Raw genomic sequence first — 15,944 nt, 5'->3', positions numbered from 1 at the left:
AATTACAAAACATTAAAACGGTGAAAGCAGCTGCTCCGAAATGGTTTGATTTGTTCAGTGCAATGAAGATATCTAGCGAACAAATCTATTGTTTCAATTTCACGCATTTTTCCCTAGATACAAGTATCTATAGATAGATCTATTGTAAGATGTCACGACCCACTCTGATTTTATACACTGATAAAAAGAGGCTTTTATATAGCTAGTAGTAATTTTGTCAATGATTTATATACAAGGCGCATTTGGGACTATTAATAGCATTGAAGAAAAGCTGGAAATTTTGTGTATAAGGTGGCCTAAAATGTTCAGGAAGTGTTATTGGTTTTTTCTCCAGGGGAATTTCCGAGGTGCCAAGCATAAATCAATTTGATGTGGTCTCTGACAGTTACTTAGCCATAGTTTAACTTAACTGCTGAAGGTCGACAATTTAGCTTCAGATTATGTTGCATATATGCATTATAATTGCAAAAAATCCCAAGTATGTTATTACAATAAGGTTGTCAGATATTCCAAGTGTAATATTGGTCTGTTTTGAAGACATTACCACTTAATTCATTGCCATGGTATATTATGTATTATGTACAAGTCAGAATAGAGAAAGAATGTAGCCATGCCACCAAAGACACGATATCCAGCTACTGTCTCATGAAATCAAGCTCTTAGTTCTGTTTTAGAAAAACTAAAATTTGGCATATTCAAAAGGGCAAGTAAAAAATCCATGTATGTACACAACTGGTCAAAAACCTTTGAAGTGATAAACAAAGAATAATTATCTACCCATTAATGCACAGGAAAAAAATGTTCTTATTTACTGGTATTTTTGTGTTGCATAATTCGGTTAATAAAAACCACTGTATCATGTACACTTGGATATATTGATCTGAAGGTTTAAATGTATATCAACTCTTCTTAAAAGGTCTTGTACATAAATTTCAATTATCGGCTTAGTAATATTTTTATTCCAGATGTATTGCACTTGAGCTGGTACATTTCTCATACCATTTGAAGTTAAATTAGTCACGTTCTTGTTACTGGATAAGCTGGGTATTTTACAAATGTGCTTTATCTTGTGTGGAGAGTTTTATATTTGTCTGTGTACCTCAGTAAGTTTAGACCAAATGGTGCACATACTTGATTTTTTTTTTACAACAGCAAAACATAAAGTTTATAACAGAATATTAGTTTAGGAACAATGGAAAAATTTCCATTAAATCAAACCGTATTGTTAAGGTAATATCGAGATTTTAATGTTTAATCATTTTGCAAGTTATTGATCAAAAAGAAAAAAATATCGGAGGGTGTCAGTGAACAACTCAAGTCAAAAGTTAATACCCATAATGGGAAAGTAAAGGTTTAAAAGTCTTCATTCAAATCCCAACAGGTATTAGTTGATAATAAACTAACTGCTTATTGTTCCTGTTTGATCTGTTCTAAACCATTCCCACAGATAAACCATTATGTGAAGAGAATGGTCAAATAATGATATGAAGGTATTACTACTGATGGTTATGATCTAGAAAGGCCAGTGTTAGTATGTCTACCATTCACACCTGTGTGTTACAATGTAAAATTTATGTATACACCTGCCACTGGTTGGCTAATGACTACACCACCAGGTGCTAACAAAGCTGTCACAGTGGGTGTAAGTAGTACAGGGTCCCCTGGTGTGACTCGTCCTCAAGGGTGCTGAACAAAGGTAATTCATCTGCTGAATCTAGTTAGTGATTTAGGATAACAAATCAGTACTGAACAAGAATTGTTGGAGACTTTCTTGGAGCAATAGGGGTCATGATAATTTCTTAACTTTGTAAGATATTTGAAAATTTTATGGATTTTGAAAGGAGAAATGGGTATGTATGTTTCATTGAATTTATAATGATATATTATTCATTTTATTGAATAGAGAGTTGTAGGACATTCCGCAGTTTGTCCTGGGAGCGAAAGGCTATAACGTGCACTGTTCTAGGTGTAGATAATGAATGAAAATTGAATAAACTTGGCCCGACCCATTCAATGTCAATTGCCACTGTCTCTAATTAGTTGGTTAAAAATAACCACAATGCAAGAAGCCTTGTGAACCAAAAAGGTTTAATTTAGAGACCATGGAAAAGGCAGAAGTTGACTGGGGCAAAAAGATGTGCATTTGAAAATAAATTAGTGGAGAGAAACCACATCATTAGAATTATCAATCATGAAAGTATTTGTTTGAAATGATGGAGGTTTAACCCAGTGTACCATACCACAAAGCTAACAAGTATAACTACTCCGTCTTCTGCAGTGGTGAACATTAATCTTGCCTCTCTAGATTTTATGGCTAAAAACAAATGATTTGTACTTTCATGAATTGCCTTATCAATAACCATTAGAACAAGGACATTTCTCTTCCAGCCATTTTAATGGTCATGCTTTAGATGAGGGAAAGGTAGTTGCTTGTTGTTTTAATGGCATTTGTTATTAATGTTTAAGTCATTATGATAGGATTCTTTTGAATTAATTCTTTATATTTCAACAGAACAGTTTACCAGTATCTAAATGCAACATTTTAGATGTAATCATTCATGAAATTATTACACAATATATACTTCGGAATTATGTTAAAGATGCCATTTGACATGAAGCTGTCAGTAAAATTTTTTATATCTGTTTCACTTATTGAAAAACCAACATGAAATATAATATATAGAATCCTCTTTTCAATGAAGATACACAAGTTAATTGTAATGACACGCTGACATCTTGAAAACTCCATCTTCTGATGTCATTTTTCTCTCTTTTATTAAAAAAAAACTTGAATAAAGAATCTAATCACTAAAGTATAAGGCCATCCTTATAACATTCTCTGTTTGGCATTAACCAACCCATCCTTTGAGAACTTGGGTCTGTAGTAAGGGAAAATATTTTACTTTATTGGAGGGTGGGAAAAAAATTGTATTGAATTTTTTGTTCTGTTTAGCCAAGCTCACAAATCAAAGTCTGTAAGTGTTTATATGATGAAATAAAAAACACTAATATGCAAGATCTCTGAGTGAAGACCTAAAATTCTGGAAACAATATTCACAATATTGAGAAATTGAATTTAATCATTTATCATAAAATTATTTGAGTCTGGAGTGTATTTTTGGGGTTGGTAGGTCAATGTCACATGAACATACTTGAATTTAAGCCTTACAGCTTTGTCAGCTACATTTGATGATAATGGCCGTTCTTGTATCAATACCTTTTTATGTTCCATGCATGTGTGTGCATTGTTTCCTAACCAAGCTTTTAGTGGAAAAAACAATTTGAATGGGTTTTATTTGATGCTTATAATGTTTCTGATTCCTAAATGGAAACAGTAACATGCTGTTTAACTTTCTTTTCAATTTATTGTGTTTCTTAACAATAGAATTAATTTTGCAGAAACAGGTTGGATAGTATTTGTTCACGGTAATGATAGCAATTGTTTTTAAATGAATGAAGCTATAACCCCACAGATTTTTTCTTTGATCACTCTTGTTTAAAGCAATATGGCCCAATAACATGAATTAATTCTATTTATATAGGTGATTTCCTTTATTCTGTTTTTTGCTTTATCTGGAAATTATTAAAAAAGACTCAATTTAAATTACGCATGTTTTGGTTATATCAGTTAGACTAAATGTACACCACCACTGATTCTTCTCAAATACAATATCTTCCATCTGGCCATCTCCCCTACAGTGTATACTGTTTATTTAATTAACTAAAAAGCATCAATATAAATTCTGAAATAGGTTAATCACTTTCCTTTTTTATCCTTCCATTTATAATCACCGCTTAATGTGATTCCTTTTTCAAGTGGGTAATTAAAAAAAAGAATAGAGCTGGAAATTATTGACTCTTTGTTATAACTGAAGATTTCTCCCAAAGCAAAAAAAAAGGGAAATTTATATTGACATATCCCCATGGATAATGTAAAATCTCCACCCTTCAGAAAGGATTAAATGTAAATATGAACTCTTCTTTTGTGGCTGCCACTACATATAAAACTTGTTGGGATATTTTCTGGGGTTGTATTTTGTGGCAGTGTAATATTGAACCAGTGAAGGGCCTTGTAGAGAGACAGAGAGAAGAGAGCCCTAGCCAAAGCCAGCAATATAACACCGCACAGCACACACACTACAGAACCCACCAACATACACAATCCATACAGCCAACACACTCACAGGCCTTGCTGGCTGATAAACTACACCAAGCCCTCTGCTTGGCACACAACAGCTAAAACCTACACAGCGCAGGCAACCTCCACAAATAACCTGGCAGCATGACTAGGCCCCAGCCAGCTACATGAAATATGCTATAGCTTGGCAGAGTAGTGGAGCCCAGGCTTTGGTATTACCAACTCGTATAGAGCTGCTATTGATTTTCTCCCTTTCCCTCACTGTTGTTTGTCTAGGTTTTAGATCTCTCTGGGTTTTCACACATCATAAATAACTAGGAGATTTCCTCCCTTTGTAACCCCAGTAGAATAATAATTTTGATCATTTTAAGCATTGAATTAAAAAATATATTAATTTGTTGTAAAGTTGTTGAATTTAAAATGATTTCAGTAAAAATGTCTTTGTTACGCTTGAAAGCCTTTCTGGGTATATTAGATTGGTGTGTATTAATGCTCTAGTAGTGGAGGGAAAATCTGGAAAACTTGGGATTTTCTGTCTTTTAATATCACTAATGTTAAATTATATAACTTCAGTAGTGGTTTAAAGCTTTCATCATATTTCTATCCCTAATGATTTTGTTGATATCATGTTACAATAGAGGATAAAACCCTGGGATCTAGCAAGCAATTAAGTTTTCTGAAACAGACTATAACGATATGAAGTAAGCTGACACACCAGGCAGTTGGCCCTATAGGGCCTAGCCCATAATTGACATAGGTTGATAAATGGCTGTAGCTGTATTGTCCCTTACTGCTTGCCTGTTCTGCTTGGCTTGACTGTGAATATTGGACCAGTCCATGTGTAGGGGAACCCAGCATCAGAAACCAGGTATAACTTTTAGTCACACAACTGACAATTATATCCTTTCAATGATTACTTTGGCAGGTAAATATTCTGTGAGAGTGGGACAGCATTTTGAACTGACTGGGAGTTGTATGTGGTGTATATAGAAGAGAGGGCTGTGAATTTTATATGGGTGAACAGTGTGACTTGGTAGATTCTATACAGTGTTGACCCAAGCGGTGTTGGGAGATATTTTAGGATTCCATTATGTGCCTAGCAGTCTTACTCACCATGTGAAGAGGTGCATTGGTATATAGAAAAGACTGTAGATACAGCTACACACACAGACAAGAGAAGTTTGAAGAGCAGGGGCCCACAGAGTGGTGACTGGTTTGAATTACTTACTCACATCAGTACAAAAACAAATGAAGCATGGGTACGTTTTATATATATATATAAAAGTCAATGTAAAGTGACTAAGTGAGTATGGTTCTATGTTATTCATGCCATGACAGTGGTTCATGTAAATGATAATTCCTTTAATATTTTTTTGTTTTTCTTTTGTTAAGGCACAGCCTTATGTTTCCTTTGTAGCTGTTGTCTTGTTTTATGTGATGTATAACTCGTTATTAAACTCACAGCCTGTATTGCTGTTGACATGAGCATTTTTCTAACCTTTGTAATTAAGAACTTTGCCAGTAATTATTCTTTAATGAGACCATTTATTGGCTAGCGGATGCTGAATGAATTAATGAAATTTAACGTATTCCTTGGAGAAGTGCCCTTACTGTAGTTATTCTAAGAGTTCTGTGACACTTCTATGATGTGGCTGTGAACATCATTTAGCATTTTGTACTGTTTGTGTTGATTTTTATGACAGATAACATGTTAACAGTTATTTTTGTTCATTTAAAATCTAAACAAGATCATTTTATTTTGTTCATTTAAAATATAAACAAGATTTAAAAAGAACATCTTGAAAACTGTCAAAGGGGAAAATGGCAAAACAGGGTTTAAAACGAGTGCATTTTGACAGTCATTTGTATTTGTGACTTTGAGAATGATTTTGTCATAGAGAGATAGTTGTGTTTTACTGTGAGAATATATATAAAATAGAAAATATAAAGTGTTCAGATACAAATCCTATTTCACGAGGATGATAGTATATCTATATTTCACGAGGATGATAGTATATCTATATTCACGAGGATGGTAGTAGTTCTATATTTCACGAGGATGATAGTATATCTATATTCACGAGGATGATAGTATATCTATATTTCACGAGGATGATAGTATATCTATATTCACGAGGATGGTAGTAGTTCTATATTTCACGAGGATGATAGTATATCTATATTTCACGAGGATGATAGTATATCTATATTTCAAGAGTGAAAAAAAATATATATATATATATGCGGTTATTAGATTGAACTAAATTTGCGATAGATTAATGAGAAAACTTAATTTTTAAAAAAAAATGGTATTTTCTTGAAGCGGAAAAAAGTAAATCCAATAATAAATAAATTGTGTATTTGCCTGTCTGTATCTGATGTGCTGATGTTAAAAAAAGTTGAGGAAATATGAACAAGTTCTGTGATGTAATTGACTTTGACAATGGGCTTGACAAACAGATGGCACCATTTTTGATAGGCTGCTTTACATTGAATTCTACCATTTTATCCTGTTATCTGGTAAGAATTTAGAAAAAAACTGTCCTCGTATACCATATTATAGAAAACCAGAAATGTAAACAATAATTATTTGATAGAAAACAAACTTATTTATATAACTTTAGGGGACAGGAAAATAGTAAATGAATTCCTTTATTTCACTGTTAAAAATTTACTGCTTGTTTTGTTCATAATTTCTTTATTTGTTTAGATAGTGATACATGTTGAGTTGAGTTAATTTATGTAGGTAATCTTTCATATATTTTGATATCTGAATTTTATCATTAGCACTTAGTTTCATACCCATCATCATGTTATTAGTGTTCCATCCACATTAGAGGTGCAGGTGCAGTAATTTTTGTAGGATTTTATCTGGCAAGTCCAGAACATCATTTACACAATTTTTATGCATCCTACCACTAAGTGATATAGTAGGTACTCAAAATATGAACAAGTTGCACAGGAAAATCATGAGTGCAGGACTTGTCGAGGTCCTAAAAATAACTGTAGGTGACCAATTGAGACATTTGGTGTCTGTCCATCTGTCTGGTTGTTTACATTGTCATTGCTGTAGACATCTTACCAAGACCTAAATTATAACTGATTTTTACATCATGGTGTATTGTTATAAAATACTATAAGCCTTTAAAAATAGAAAAAAAATGATTAAACTCTAACAATAAAAAAATGTTAAGATATCAAATGGAGAATAAAATAGAGTTTATATTTGAGTAAAATCTTGTACCTGATACTTTGAAGAACTGTTTTTTCTTGATTTATGATACGGGGAAGTATTATCTTAACACTTGTGTATAAATAATTATACACATCTATCTAAATAGAAGACCTACCTGTGTACTCATTCACTGTTTTCAACTGGGGAATAACAATGCCAGATGAAAGGAAAGCCGGTCTGAAGGGGTTATAATATACTCTGATGTGTAAGTTGATGACACAGAAGGGAAAATCCCATTTACCTGAAAGGCTATATCAACTTGTTATTCCTATTCAATTTTCCTTCTCATGTTGGGCATTGGCTCAAAAACTAGACACTATATCAGATTTTATTTCATGGATATAAGTGAAATAAGTTGCACATTAGTAAGATTGATGCAAATATTGGTAAAAGTTTTATGATCTAAGTTGAGTCATATTCAAGGTATATTTTAAAAGTATGAACCAAGCATTCAGCTTCTGTAGATTTTTGTACTGTGTTTCTAATGAAAAAGTGTAGAAGTAAGAAATGAAAAAATTAAAAAAGAAAACATGATTATTCAGCATATATAAAATGGTGTAAACCATGACATGAAATAGTTGTTAGCAAAATTTTTAGGTTTCAATTTAATTTTATGACCTCCAGTAAAATTGTGCCTAACTGTTAGGAAGGCTAACATGGGTCAAAGGAAAAAGCCCCATTGTGGCCAACTGGACCTTCTGATCCCTTCTACAGCTGTCCATGTCTTTCCAGCTGTTGTCTGGGTAGCAATGAGTGAGGCCTTTACACAGGAAAGCAGATAATTGATCCCAAGCCTCATTAGGACTTCTGTTCAAAATGAAAACATGTACACCTATCTACATAATTAAGGAGTTTAAATAGGTCTGCTAAAATTGTTTATCAATAGCCAAAATGTATTGTTGTTGAAGGAGAGACAGATTAAATGGTAATTAAAAAAAGGTAAATTTTTTTACCAACAGTGGTAGTTTTAAAGATCAGAAATTTGGCAGATTTTCATTTCAAAAAGTAAAGAAAAGCTTCTTGCTATGTTCAGAAGATAGGTGGATGTTGTTTTCACAAAATAAAAATAAAAAAAAAAACCCAAAATCAAATAAAGATAAGGTATAGACATATTTATGTAAAGAAATAGAATTTTAATTAAAATGTCCATTTTGAAATTTTATTGTAATCAGTATTATAGTTGAAAGAATTAGAATAAAAATTATCAAACATTCCTGTGGAGGGAGAAAGAGTGCTATCAAAATTTGTGTATCAGGGAATAGAAGGCTTATAATGCCTATATTGTATAACCAGTCTGCACACGACAAGCCTGTAGGTATCATTTACCTGTGATTGCCATGCGCATGGACAATTTCCTCCCAAGTTTTTGTGGGGTTCCTTTGACAAGCTGTTCATGTATTGAAAAGGGACATTTTAAATATGCGCAACACAATATTGTTGCCTGTTGAAGTTGGTCATTAACATTAGAGCACAAGAAAGACAAAATCTGATTAAAGCTGGGACTTGAAGGTAATAACTACATACTGAAAAAGCGCTTTAATTTACATAGGCCATCTCAGTGTGGCACAGAAATAAGACGAAGAAGGGCACCTGTTATACTGGCATATTGATAGGGCCTCCTTTTGATCCGGTGAAAATACAGGGATTTTATATGTCCCATACTAGATCTTAAAAAGTTCTCGTGTTGGCTCGGCTAGCAATTACCTTTCAGTCATACCTGAGCGCACTTGCGACTAACAGGTAAAAAAACTTGAGTTGAATGGTTTGAATAAAGGCTTGCAGGCATTGTAAGGCTGATAAGAGTGGCGGTCTATACTCTGTTTCACAATTTATTATTCTGTCGTGATGAATTGATTTTCGATTCTCCAGTGAATCACAATTAATTTCTTATTTTGCGTAGTTGAGAGAAAAGCCTAATTGCATTTAGTTAATTACTTAATATATTTATGAAACTTTTGAGGAAAAAGAGAAAAGTTATTTAGAAGAGTTATGATGTGAAAAAAAAACCTGTACTGGAGATCAATACTTTTATTGATCTCTGGCAGGCTTTGTGTTTAAATTATTCAGCCTGTTCGCCGAGGATTCTGTAGTGCAAAAACACTCGATAAACCTGTCAGCTTCACGGGAAAACTAGAAAAAAAGTATTTAATATCTTAACAGATATCCAGATTTTAGAGTTGGTGATGGGAAATATGATAGGTTTTATTGACAATACTGGAGACACAATGTTGGAAAGTCCACAGAGAGATCATTTGAATTAGATTTGACAGCAGCTTTGTCAAGTAAAAGAAATCATTTACTGTTTGGTCTGTTTGATCTGTTTTTAAAAAAAAAAGGAAAAAAATGAAAAATTGTCCTCACCGACTGACATGGTTATTTTCAAATTTATTGTCTTATCTATTGAAAAGATCAAAAGAGACTAAAAAACATTGAGAAAATTATAACATCCTATGGCAGTTAGAGGCATTGATTTTGATGGGTTTCTAAGGTAGAATTTTCTTAAAAAGAAAATATTATAAACTCTTTAATTTGCAAATCCAACTTCTGATGGCAAAAATAAAAATTAAGTTTTATGTGTTTTCTAAGGAAAAATTTTCTTAAGAAAAATGATGAAAGACTCCTAGTATTTAAGTCTAAAACTGCTTTACTGCATTTGAAACAAAAGACTTGATTTGATTATCTGGATAACAGTTCACTATGAAATCTCTTCACTGGTTGTGTTGAAGCAGAGAGAACAAAAATTAACATGAATAAATTCAGTGAAATCTCATTCTGGTAAGTGTTAAAGCAGGGTGAAAAAAACTTACAAAAAAATAAATTCTGTTTAAAACATTGATAAATATGCCATGTTATTCGAAATGTTAAAGCTTTACTTTTACTAAAATAGCAATAGGCTTTCTTGGTCAAGTAAATTGATAAAGTCTGTTGGTGTTTCTGTGTGCTGTTGAATTGATACATCTCATTTAACATTGAAGGTATTTTGATATGGTGCTAAGTGGAAATAGATTTAAAAGCTCATTTTGAATGTTTGTTCCTACATGTTGATTTATTTTTAAAGATAGAGGTGTGTGATTTCCATGTGGCATGGACTGTTTGATTTACACTTTAAAAGTATAAATGCTGCGCATTGTGTTTACTGAAATTGCAGAGGTTACTTCACGAGTCTAGTTTTTCTACCAGCTAAACAGAATTTTTAAAAATATTTTTCAGGATTCTCGGAGTGGTGATGACTTAGGATGTGATCCTTCCAGAAATACACCAACCCCTACAGGTGTGCATCCAGCAGTGGCAGCGCTCCGCCCTGCTCCCTCACCTGCTGGCTCTACAGGGTCAAGGTCAAACACTCCTGCCTCTCTGTCAGGTAAATGCAAATATTTATTTGTCAGATATAAACACTTTCCATCCGAAGGAGACAGTCTTGAGATAAGATGATAAAATTGTCCCAACTATTACAGGTCAGATTGTGAAATGCTTCTCAAGTTGTTTAGGCTATTGAAGAAATTCCTGATCTCACTTTTAAAAAGTGCTGAACATTTTCTGTGTCACAAAATCAATCAACTTCCAATTAGATTGTTGCAATTTTTACTTATGTCTAGTGGCAACTATAACTTTCTGTTAAGTAACTTTATCAGTATTCTATAAAGAAAAAGTTCATTACAATTGGGAGTAATGAATTCAATATTCATAGGGTTTTATCATACGATCATAGATTTCTGTTACAGTTCTTACATTGCACAACAACATGTATAATTAATTTGCCTCTACTGGTCTGTTAATTATCCTTGTTAAATATGTTAATGGGTACTATATTATCATTGAGTATACAGATATTGACATTAAAGCAATAGTTTATAGCATAGGGAATAAAAAGTGAGAATCTGTGATGTGATAAATAGGTGATTCCCCAGGAGTTGAATATTATAATGATAAGGCAGCATAGACCGCCCCAGCTGCTATGTGAAGCAAGAATTCCACTATATCAGATCAGACATGATAATCAATTGTCACTCCGATAGGCTGAAGTATATATTTGATTGTAGATGAGATAGTTTGGTAAAAATAAATAGCACCTTCTTCTTCAGCAATGCTGTAAAGCCATAACAACAACACCTTATCGTTCTTCCCATTGGGAAATGTGTTACTGTATCTCTTTAATGTGGCAGATATTACTCCGATATCTTTGAAGGGCTGCCCTATTGAAGTACTAACAATAGCCAATTTTTTCCAGTCAGTGATCATGAAAAGTGACCTCGACCTGTGCAAAGTATTATTAGGTTCATTCGGTACACTTGTCTTACCTGTGTTCAGGTGTATATCTACCTGTGTCTGTATAGATTTCATATCTACGTTTGTTGTGTTATTAATATGGCTTAATCAGGTGAAACGGCACCAAGTCTTTGTTTACATACAGATCAAATGTTTTGGTTTAGAGTGTGTAATTATCACTCCATGGGTACTCCTAGGTAAAATTGGTCAGAGCTATAGACTTAGCAATTGTCGCTTTCCTTTAATATGCAGGATCTAGATTCTTGTACCTTTAAATATGTAATATGATTTTTGAAAATGCTGAGATTATTGATCAAGAAGAATAGTAGTTTGATTTTATTACATTCTTTGGTGTTATTGATCCCATGGAGTGGAAGCTACCTGTATTAATTGTGCAGGTCTATAAACACATCAGCAGGGGATTCCCCAAAGTTGGATGTCTGCAGTCATTGTTATGCCAGACACACTTACCAACAGGTGGTCCCTGCCTCTTGTCAGTCAGCACTGGTATTTCCCTGGTGCTAATAATAGATAATAATCACTCTAGACAACATCAGACAGGTCAAAGTTCAGGCCTGTCTGTAGGTCGAGTACACCTGTTTACTGCTGATTTATGACCCCCAGCAGTGTGCCATCTGAGGTCACACTTATCCTAACAAGCTGGCTAGCACTTAATTTGCCCATTCAAACCCAGTCAAGTGTGCTGTGTACAAAACATACACTTATGTCAATGCTAGTGGTACGTTAGTGTCAATGTCTATTTCAGAAAATGTTATTGGCACAAGTGCACTATCTTCTATTAGCATTCTTGTTGTTTGTAATTAAAAGTCTGTCGAGCTGAAAGTGCTTTTTGTGTGAAGTGCCTTGGAAAAAAAAGAAAAAAAGTAATGACAGGAGGTATCAGATTGATGTACCGCAGATCAATGATATCCATTGAGGGCACTCTCCACAATTGATTGTTCTTGCAAGGAATATAGTGTTTAACTGATGCAAATAGCTGCTAATCCCCTCAGGGAAGGTTTAATTTGTTTCCAGCCTTCCAGTTGACATAAATATACATACACAACTCATTCATGAGAATTCCATTTACCTCAAGATATAAACAACATTGATTTCCTTGTTACATGCACATTGTAGTAAAATGGTTATCATTCTTTGCCAAAGGGAGCACTGCAAATGATATTTGGAGATTTATATGGACTTGTTGGGGATTTGAAATGATGTGAAATTGCAAGACTATAAAATATCTAGTGTGTGATGTTAAGTATTATGAACAGTAATTGTGATTTATATGTGTGCTGTGTTGAGAGTGAGAACTGACTGTTTATATGAAAGCCAAAAGGGACTTCATTGAGATGATTTGAAATGTTTTACTTCCTGATAATACTTTCACAAGACAAAGGCATAGATATAAAGATCTTAACTATATGATGGTTCATTGCATTAGCAGTCATGAGTAAAAAGACATGATAAAAATAAAAAGAAATTGGAATGTCATGTCTGTTCATTTGGCAGATATTTTAATGTCTTGTTGATTGTGTGGTGAATTGTATCATGTACATTCTGCTAAAATATGTGGATGACTGAACAAGACAAGCGTTTATCAAAACTTTTTGGTGTAAATAACAATAGGATAGTTGGAAAAAAGCTGTAAAATATTTCAAGGAATATACTAAAATTGGTAAATGTTTATCTCAAATTTGTAATATGATTAGTTGGTAGATCTATTCATCACCTATTGCATTTCTAGGTACGTGTAGTGTGATACAAGGTTAATGCGTGGTAGATTTAATGGTAGAAAATGATTTTTCTAATAGACAAATTACCACTGTGTCACTGTAGGATATGTATTAAAACTACATGTGTAAAATCATCTTCATGTGAAAAAGAATCTTAGGTATTGCTAATAGTTCTATTAATTCAAATTAAGCACTTCAAGATTGAAAATCTTTATAATTAAGTTTAATTTGAGTATAAGCAACCTATATATATATATAAAGCTACTGATACAAGGGTATTTTAGCATCAGTTTAGAGCATTGACTGGATAGATAAGAAAAAAGAATTGTGCAGATATATGTGAAGTAATTTGCTCATTAAAGAGGAGACAAAAGGTGCACCCTTAAAACCTCTCCAACAAGATATCTAGCTAATCAGTGTTGACTGTAAGCAGTGTGCTAAGAGAACTTGCTACAAACATTTCCCGCTAAATGAAGGATGCTCAAACTTTAGAATAGATTTACACTAGGCTGCATGCTGTTATTTCTCCTGTCCTGGTGATGCACTTTGTTTTTATCTCACAAGGCTTATGGAAAATTCATTCATTAGGTACATATAAAATAAGCCTTGTATGATAGTGTAGAATGATAATTGGCTTGTACAGTGTTGCGAAGCCTGGATTGTACTGAGAGAGCCCCAGGCTTGTGTATTGAAATTACTGGGATAAAGGTTACAGGTTACATCAGTGTTTACCTACACATGCTAGATGGCAGCATCAAAAGATTTAAGAGCATATATCTAAATAAGTAGCATGTGGCTGGTTAACTTTACTGTTTTACAAGTAATACCTAAAATATACATGTTTTCCTGTCATCAGATGGAAACATTTCCTGAATGAAATAGTTTACATTTGAGATATATAGGATGCTTTCTCTGATTGGAGAAGCTAAAATTTTTTCATGTTTCAGTGTTGTTGTAAGTTACTTCATTATCAAATTTGATCAATGGTTATACATGATTAAGTTGACAATACTTAATAGTTTTATTGTAATGTTCTGATTTGTGGAGCAAGCAGTGTACACAGAAAAGAATCACTATCAACTCTGGAATAAGGATATATATATATCACAATGTAAACTTTATAATCCCACAATTTAGCATATCTCTATATCAATACCAATTACCTATATATATTTTATTAAGAGACTTCCTCCTGTGATAATTGATTTGAAACAGATTTGACCTCACTGTTTAACTGTTCCGTTGGTAATCAGAAACATAGTTGATGAATCTGTGGGTATGATCCAGTAAAGGTCACCTGCCTGATTTTGTTATTCTGTTGGCAGTTGTGGACATGAATAATTAATATACAATCAATGTAGTACTGGTCATGAAGCTATATATAATCACAGAGAGCACAGACTAAATGTGACATCAACTGGCTCAGGGCTTCTTAAATCTGTTATTATAATTTGTTTAGTTAAGAGATAGAATTTTGTCAGGAACTAAAAATAAAAATGATATAATGAATATAATTTGTTAAGTTAAAAGAAAGGATGGTGTCGGCAACTAAAAAAAAGATCATAATCATAAATTGGCTTCAGAGAATCAGGTTTGGATTCTCTTGTTTCCAGATACGTTAAAAAATTTAATATGAAAGATGTGGTCATATGTCTGTCATCTTTGTTAGATCTGAATCAGGTTAATATATACCCTTTTTCCTTGATACTCATTTTACTTAAAACAGGTTGGGGTTATCAACTTGTCAGTATGTATAGATAGTTTCTTTCATACTTTGAGTTTTAATTGATACATTTATGTCATTACAGGTAGTACCCAGGCAGGGAGTCCTATGCCAACTAGACCGTCTTCTGATGGACAGAACACGCGCATGACACAGTCACCAATGGCTACTCAAGGTAAAGAGGAAAAACAAATTCTTGATGAACAACAAATTAAAAAATGTTTTCTGTACTAAATCTTGATCAGACCTTATCTATGCTTTTCATTGATGCATTTTGAAGGTTGAATTGAGAATATTGGTTTAGCTAATAATATATGATATAAATACATGATCTATTCTGGGAAAGTAAGCTGTTCTCATAATCCGTATTCCTGTTGACTCTTGTCAGAGAGGCTGTGACTGAAACATTTTTTTTTTAAACTAATCAGTATTTTATTAAAGTTACTATAATTTCTGTATGATGAGTGGAACATATTGACAAGTAGAAAGTGGGGACCAATTCTTTTGGTTTCTAGGTTGTTCAGCTCATATTTTGTACGGTTTGATTATTTTCTCTATTTGTATCTTAGCAACTGAATTTTTAATTCTTTTTTTTTTTTCACCTTATAGGCTACAACCAGCAGATGATGCCACCACCACCGATGGGTCCCAACCAGATGAACTTTGGACCAGGAAGTGGTGGTAAGATGCCTGGGAGTGGCATGGGAGGTAACTCCGTGGGTGGACACTATCCTCAGTATAACTCTCATTTCTCTCAGCCAGGTGAGGGACACATCAAAAGACTTCTGTCCCAATATTCAGTTTATACATCAGAGTTTAATTTCACCAAGTTACACATCTTTG

The 15,944-nt window shown here is 33.3% G+C and overlaps 1 protein-coding gene across 7 annotated transcripts in view; it reads left to right on the top strand.

Moving 5' to 3' along the window:
• LOC132547684 (trithorax group protein osa-like) overlaps window positions 1–15,944 on the top strand; it is a 52,465-nt gene that overhangs the window by 12,572 nt on the left and 23,949 nt on the right. For 6 of the 7 annotated variants that reach the window (XM_060211482.1, XM_060211480.1, XM_060211479.1 and 3 more), the window contains exons 5-7: window positions 10,584–10,734; window positions 15,187–15,276; window positions 15,711–15,863. In XM_060211482.1, the coding sequence (XP_060067465.1) occupies window positions 10,584–10,734; window positions 15,187–15,276; window positions 15,711–15,863 (394 nt within the window). The remainder of the gene's footprint in view (window positions 1–10,583; window positions 10,735–15,186; window positions 15,277–15,710; window positions 15,864–15,944) is intronic. The other variant, XM_060211477.1, reaches the window with a different exon arrangement.

Source organism: Ylistrum balloti, unplaced genomic scaffold, assembly GCF_031769215.1.
Source record: "Ylistrum balloti isolate Yb309-2 unplaced genomic scaffold, AGI_CSIRO_Ybal_v1 Utg369972, whole genome shotgun sequence".
Lineage (NCBI taxonomy): Eukaryota > Metazoa > Mollusca > Bivalvia > Pectinida > Pectinidae > Ylistrum > Ylistrum balloti.
Note: the sequence above shows the minus strand (reverse complement) of the source record. Positions and strands in the feature narration are given on the sequence as shown.